We start from the raw sequence: 7,751 nt of genomic DNA on the forward strand, positions 1-7,751 counted from the left end.
ATCTCTTGGTAGGTGCTCTCCAAACACATCAGGCATTATAGGAGAAGATTCAGAGCTGTTATCTTGGAAAAAGGAGGTTGCAAAAATTATTTAATAAAAGGGGGAAAATAATTGTTCCCAATATGCTTTGGAGAAAAAAAATGTTTTCATAATGTAATTTATACTGTATATATCGCCGCTCTGGAGAAAACCGTGATGTCATCGTCCAGCTCATGTCAGTTCTCATATAATGGTGTCAATGCAAGCAGATCAATATTATTGTTGAATATTAAATTAAATGTTAAATTTAATGTCCACCATAAGGAATGAATGACTGTTTAAAAAAAATATTCACACAAATGTTTGCTTAGATTTATGCTTAAATCACATTAATCACATCACAATCAATGCAGTAGGTTAAAAAAAAAAAGTGTCTTTGGGTCCACAAATATCAGTATTATCACAGAAAACAAATCCTGGATTGAGCCTTTTGGGTAATTTTTGGGGGGTTATTTTTTCAGTGTTTGGGTAGTTTTTGTGTAACCCAGATCCTGGGTTAGACGTAACAACCAGAGGCGGACAGAGTACACAGCTTCATTACTTGAGTAAAAGTACAGATACCCCTTGCTAAATTTTACTCAAGTACAAGTAAAAGTACTACAGTCAGATGTCTACTTAAGTAAAAGTACTGAAGTACTTGTTTTTAAAAGTACTTGAGTATCAAGAGTACAAGAGTACATTTTCTAAATATTGCATTACTACTGCCACAGTGCTTACATTGGTAAACACAGCAAACACTTGAAGCGAAAACTATCATTAAATTGTTCAGAAAATTGAAATAGTCTGGCGAGGTGGGGCCACGGGTTGGCACATTCCCGGGAGCGATATTTTTTTTCCCAGGATGGTAGGGGAAGACTCATGAATATTCATTAGGGAAGTCATCCCTGATTGGTCTGATAAACTACCGCCTAACCCCACCCCTAAACCTACCCATCACTGGGGTTAAGACCAATCAGGGATGACTTCCTAATGAATATTCATGAGTCTTCCCCTACCATCCTGGAAAAAAAAATATCGCTACCCGCGATGGACCTACATCCATTGTTTCGTCCATGGTTTCGTCTCTTATCTAAATCTGACCATGGAGTTGACTTTGGCGGAAAGCTGAAGGTGATTGCTGATAGGCTGTCCCAATCAGTGGCGCCTGCACAATCCAATCACGTTTGAGAGGGAAACAACAAATCGAGGGTTTCCGAGATTTTTCTTTTTTCCTTTTTTTTTTTTTTTTTAGAAGAAGTAATGGGTACTCACGGTTATGGATAGAAATGTAGTGGAGTAAAGAGTACAATATTTGCCTCTCAAATGTACTTGAGTAAAGTCATGAGTACTCCCCAAAAATGATACTCGAGTAAAGTACAGATCCCTCAAAATTGTACTTAAGTACTGTACTCAAGTAAATGTACTCCGTTACTGTCCGGCTCTGGTAACAACCCATGGGTTGAGTTATTTATCGCAGGCTTTTTGCATGTATTTACCTCTTTAGGAGAGAGCAGTACAGTGAAATTGGTAAAATACAGTTTGTATACATTTTATTTTATCTATAAATTTGTTATTCTGCTGTATATTGTTTAATTTTATGCAAAGCAACATACAGGAGCGTGATGTGAGTCACCTACACGATAAACTAGTATATAGTAAAAATTTATAGTAAAAATGAATCAACTCATTATGCTGGGTTAAATAAACAACCCAATTTGCTCGGTAAAATTAACCCAACATGTGTTCTGTCCTATATTTACCCTGCCCTGCTGTAGTGGTTTGTTTTTAACCCAGTGTTTTTTAGAGCGTACCTGCACACAAACATACGGCTATCTCCACATAAACATGCTTTCATCCATTATTGTACTGGATGTTTTGCAGTTGGTCATAAATGTGTTAAAGTAGAAACCAGGCAAATTCACCATGTTTTGAGTATGTTCTCCCTTCCAAAGTCTCAAAACAAAACCAACCAACCAAAAGTCAAACAAGGACTTTCCATGACACATTAACTATTCATATCCATTTGCATGGCAGCGCTGCCCGTGAGTGCCAGGATGCAGTCTCTGTTCAATGCTAATGAACGCCTGCAATGTGGGGATAAGAGATGAGGTGTTGTTCTCTTTGAGAAAGGGCCAACGCTAATATGGATGACTCATTTGTAATGTAGAACAAGATCAATTAGAAATATGGCATGGGAGCGTACGCATAGAAAACCTGTGCAATATAAACTCATGCCCCCCTGTGAAGAATTATAGAAAAGCAAGTCCTCATTTACAAGATTATGAGTGTTTTGTCAGTAATAGGATTACACTAGCAAACAGGAGGCTGATATAATGTATATGCTGGTTTCAGCACCCAGTTTTCATTCTTGCCAGCACCAGCTTATTTCATACTGTTTAAAAAAAAAAAAAAATCAAAATTGTGTTTGTTTCCGTACAGCAATTATATGGAGGCAATTCGTGCTGAGAATATGCCGGTACCTCAATACTAGCCACATCACACCACAATCCTGCAGACACAGTGTTTATATATATATATATATATATATATATATATATATATATATATATATATATATATATATATATATATATATATATATATATAAATATTTGTGAATTGCCTAACCTAGTTTTTCACAGAATGTTTACATTTGCAGAGTTTCCATGAAATAAAAATAAGTGTTGTGAAGGTTCTTATGTAATGTAATGAGTGCTGCTTATGGGGAAAGATGAGCTGTACTCTGCGGTAAGATCTAGCTTCACACAACACTTTTTCCCTTTGTAAGCAATAATCTGAGGCTGTCGCACTTTGTTTGCAGGTCTACTTCAGCGCTAACTCTGTTTACTTTTGAGGTTTTGCAAGTGTTTTTGCCAACATTATCTTTGACTGGTGTGAAATTGAACTTGTGACAGACAGCTACAATGACAGTTGAAAGATACATTCCTGCTTGCCTGCAGTGTAGCAGAGCTGCATAATAGGCACTTGTGTTAAAGAGTACAGACCGCTCTATACCTGGGCCTCATTCTGAATGCCAATTTGATAAATAAGCTGACTGCATTAGGTATTTTCTTGGAGCTGAAATCACCTTGTTCACTTTAACTAGCTAGGTAAATTAAATAATTCATTTTACAAATTTTACTAAATAAACTAGCTATAGATTTCAATAATTATCTCTTATTTAAATGTCTATTGTTCTTACGCTATCAGGAAAGTAAACTTTAAAAATCCCATATACTGTAGAGAATTTGAATACATTCAAACACTATTTTGTTTTTTCAACTTCAAAATTTCACATTTTAATCCATGTGTTACTTGCCTTTTGTTTTTAATTATTTGTGACATTTACCAGCAATTTCAGATTTTTTCCCCATTATGTGGGTAAAAAATTAGCCAAATGGGGGAAAAGTTCTTCATATTTTAAGGACAGTTCTGTCACAGTGTCTGGTTTGAGTTCCCTGGGTCACCACTAGATGTCCTCCTTCCCCACGGTGTCTGTCACATTCTGAACTACATTCCCCACGATCCTTGTTCTTCATTGCACTAAGCTGTCCCTTGTCACTAATCATTGCACTCAGCCAATTCCCCATTAGCATTGTCATTTCCCTGTGTATATAACCCTGTCTGTTTTAGTATGTGTCACGGAGTCCTTGTAATTATCATGCCACTTTTGAGTTCTGTTTCTAAGTCTGTTATTGCCCGTTGGTTTGTCTATGTTTATGTTTGATTGCTACCCTGGTTATGACCTCTGTCTGGACTGGATTTTGAGTAATGGATTTCCCTCATTAAAGATACTTACTGCATTTGGATCTTCTCCTGTGTTTCCTAGTGTGGATCGTGACAGAAGGACTCCGTCACACACAAAGATCCAGCGATATGTTCGCCAACTTCTCTGCCCCAGCCACCGAGCGGGAGAGGAGAGAGCGTTTTGAGGGAACCCGTCTGGTCATTTTTCGTGGGACCCGGGGAGGTCGCAGAGGAGTGGTTGGTCGAGAGGGAATCCAACACCACTCTCCACCATGGCCCACCTTCGACTCTGGGCTGGTGAGGGACGGGTCGGAGCCACCGTCTCGCCGTCGTAGACGGAGAGGGGGTAGGAGACACAAGTCTGCCAGTCCGGAGACTGATCTCACCCCAGAGGTCGTGCCTGTGCAGCCCGCTATCATCCCAGAGGCCGTCCCCGTGCAGCACGCTGTCATCCCAGAGGTCGTGCCCGTGCAGCACGCTGTTGTCCCGGAGGCAGTGACCGAGCAGACCGCTGTCGTCCCGGAGGCAGTGCCCGAGCAGCCCGCTGTCGTCCCGGAGGTCGTCCTGGGGCAGCCCACCATCAGTCCTGCCACGACCAAGAGCGCTGTCTTCCTGTTCCACGCATTGGTAGTTCTGCATGCATGGAGGAAGCATGTCATCCCGGAGGCCGTGCCAGAGCAGTCCGCTGTCGTCCCGGAGGCAGTGCCCGAGCAGCCCACTGTCGTCCCGGAGGTCGTCCTGGAGCAGCCCACCATCAGTCCTGCCACGGCCAGGAGAGCTGTCTTTGGGTTTTACGCATTGGCGGTCCTGCACGCTTGGAGGAAGCACTTGAGTTCCGCCCAGCCAGAGCCTGTTCACGTCACGTCTGCCGAGCCTGTGTCTTCAGACAAGATGGCCGCCACAGAGATTGTTCACGTCACGTCTGCCGAGCCTGTGTCTTCGGACAAGATGGCCGCCTCCGAGCCTGTTCACGTCACGCCTGCCGAGCCTGGGTCTTTGGACAAGATGGCCGCCGCCGAGCCTGTTCACGTCACGCCTGCCGAGCCTGGGTCTTTGGACAAGATGGCCGCCGCCAAGCCTGTTCACGTCACGTCACGTCTGCCGAGCCTGTGTCTTCAGACAAGATGGCCGCCACAGAGATTGTTCACGTCACGTCTGCCGAGCCTGTGTCTTCGGACAAGATGGCCGCCGCCGAGCCTGTTCACGTCACGCCTGCCGAGCCTGTGTCTTCGGACAAGATGGCCGCCGCCGAGCCTGTTCACGTCACGCCTGCCGAGCCTGGGTCTTTGGACAAGATGGCCGCCGCCGAGCCTGTTCACGTCACGTCACGCCTGCCGAGCCTGGGTCTTCGGACAAGATGGCCGCCGCCGAGACTGTTCACGTCACGTCTGCCGAGCCTGTGTCTTCGGAGAAGATGACCACCGCCGAACCTGTCTTCAGACAAGATGGCCGCCGCGGAGCCGGTGGTGTCTATTCCAGTCCTGAGCCGGTGGTGTCTGTTCCAGTTCCAGTTCCTGAGCCGGTGGTGTCTGTTCCAGTTCCTGAGCCGGTGGTATCTGTTCCAGTACCTGAGCCGATGTCTGTTCCTGTGCCCTGGCCGCCCGAGGGGTCGTCTCCGCCCTGGCCACCCGAGGGAGAGTCGTTTCAGCCCTGGCCGCCTGCACGACCTGCTCCGCCCTGGCCACTCGAGGGAAAGTCTGCTCCGCCCTGGCCGCCCGATGGACTGTCGTCTCCGCCCTGGCCGCCAGGTGAACTGTCACTCCCTGTCCCCGTTTCCCTCCATGGACCTGGCCCCCCATCCCTCCCCCTGATCCTCCGCCAGTCCACCTCCCGCCTGGACTCTTGTTTTGTCTGTCATGTCTTGGAGCGTCTGGTAGCCGCTCCGTAGAGGGGGGGGGGTTATGTCACAGTGTCTGGTTTGAGTTCCCTGGGTCACCACTAGATGTCCTCCTTCCCCACGGTGTCTGTCACATTCTGAACTACATTCCCCACAATCCTTGTTCTTCATTGCACTAAGCTGTCCCTTGTCACTAATCATTGCACTCAGCCAATTCCCCATTAGCATTGTCATTTCCCTGTGTATATAACCCTGTCTGTTTTAGTATGTGTCACGGAGTCCTTGTAATTATCACGCCACTTCTGAGTTCTGTTTCTAAGTCTGTTATTGCCCGTTGGTTTGTCTATGTTTATGTTTGATTGCTACCCTGGTTATGACCTCTGCCTGGACTGGATTTTGAGTAATGGATTTCCCTCATTAAAGATACTTACTGCATTTGAATCTTCTCCTGTGTTTCCTAGTGTGGATCGTGACAAGTTCATTGTAATGATGAATTTTATACATTTAATTTAATTAGTTCAACTTATAGAATACATTCATAAGTATGTAATATTACTTTATATGTATATATATATATATATATATATGTATATATGTTATATTATTACTATAACTTATTATAAGTTATAAACTATGTATATAAAAAAAAAATAATAATAAACATTACCGTTAAGACAGATCAAGCCAGACACAGGAAACCTGAATCAACACCTGAGTATGACATACAGTGATCCCAAGAGAGAGCAGGAGTTAGGAGAGGGCAAAATCTTAATGGACCCCCTGAACTGAATGATCAGTTTGATCAACTGCAGCTGAAGTCAGATAAGTTGTTTGAAAGGCAATGGCAGGCTCTGCACCTGGACCAAGTAACACATCATACAAAATGTATAATAACTGCCCCAAACTCATGTGGCAACTGTAGAGGATTCTGGAGAAGTGGGGAAATCCCAGAGCAGTGGAAAGTGGCTGAAAGGGTGTGGATAAAAGGAGGACAACTCAACTCAGATAGTCCAGTTCCGAATGGTGCTGAAGAAAGGGAAGATTGAAGCCAATTTTTAAATTCCACATCACAAGCACAGCCATGCCAACTATCTCAGAAAAGCCAGTCAAGAGCCTAGGCAAGGTGTTTGAAAGTTATCTGAGGGACACATGATCTATCCAGGCCACATGTATAGAGTTGGTGTGCTGACTGAAATTTGTAGATAAACCTGGCCTGCCTAGGAAGTTCAAAGCCTGAATGTAGCAGCACAGCATTCTCCCTAGAATCCTGTGGCCCCTCCTAGTATATGCAGTGCCAATTTCAACAGTTAAGCTCTTGGAGAGGAAAGTCAGTAACTACATCAGGAGATGGCTGGGGTTTCTGAAGAGTCTGAGCAGCATCTCATTACACAGACATCACAACAAGCTGCAACTACCCTTAAAGGAATTTAAAGTAATACGAACTAGATAAGTGGCACAATACAGGGACTCAATATATCCGAAGGTAGCTAATGCATGGATCCAAGAGAGGACTTGCAGGTAATGGAGGGCAGCAGAGGCTGTTCAAGAGGCAAATGAAAGGTTGTAGCACAGGAGGCTGGTGGGAGTGGTCACACGAGCCAGAGCAGGGTTGGATCCTTTCTGGCGCCACAAATGAACATCAGTAGAGGAAAGGAAAGGAACCACATTGTTCAGGAAGAGGTTAGAGCAACTGTGGAGGAGATAAAAAAAACCTGCAGGGCAGTGGGAATGAAACAACAAGGAGCTTGGACAAGATGGGAATATGCCATAGAGAGGAGTCAGCTGACCTTTTGTCTTTTGGTCTCATCTGACCACATGACTTTCTCCCATGACTCCTCTGGATCATCCAAATGGTCATTGGCAAACTTAAGACGGCCCTTGACATGTGCTGGTTTAAGCAGGGGAACCTGCCGTGCCATGCATGATTTCAAACCATGACGTCTTAGTGTATTACCAACAGTAACCTTGGAAACGGTGGTCCCAGCTCTTTTCAGGTCACTGACCAGCTCCTCCCGTGTAGTTCTGGGCTGATTTCTCACCTTTCTTAGGATCATTGAGACCCCACGAGGTGAGATCTTGCATGGAGCCCCAGTCCGAGGGAGATTGACAGTCATGTTTAGCTTCTTCCATTTTCTAATGATTGCTCCAA

At 44.6% G+C, this 7,751-nt stretch overlaps 1 protein-coding gene across 1 annotated transcript; it reads left to right on the forward strand.

Moving 5' to 3' along the window:
* Positions 1-3,845: 3,845 nt before the first annotated feature.
* Positions 3,846-6,075, forward strand: LOC309494688 (uncharacterized protein; the record flags this gene model as incomplete). The annotated part of the gene is made up of 3 exons (XM_082164101.1): positions 3,846-4,323; positions 4,465-4,845; positions 6,064-6,075. The coding sequence occupies exons 1-3, from the start codon at positions 3,895-3,897 to the stop codon at positions 6,073-6,075; spliced, it is 822 nt and encodes a 273-aa protein (XP_082020227.1). The 5' UTR covers positions 3,846-3,894.
* Between the last annotated feature and the right edge of the window lie 1,676 nt (positions 6,076-7,751).

This window comes from Leuciscus leuciscus (genome assembly GCF_965113295.1).
Source record: "Leuciscus leuciscus genome assembly, chromosome: 3".
In the NCBI taxonomy this organism is placed as follows: domain Eukaryota; kingdom Metazoa; phylum Chordata; class Actinopteri; order Cypriniformes; family Leuciscidae; genus Leuciscus; species Leuciscus leuciscus.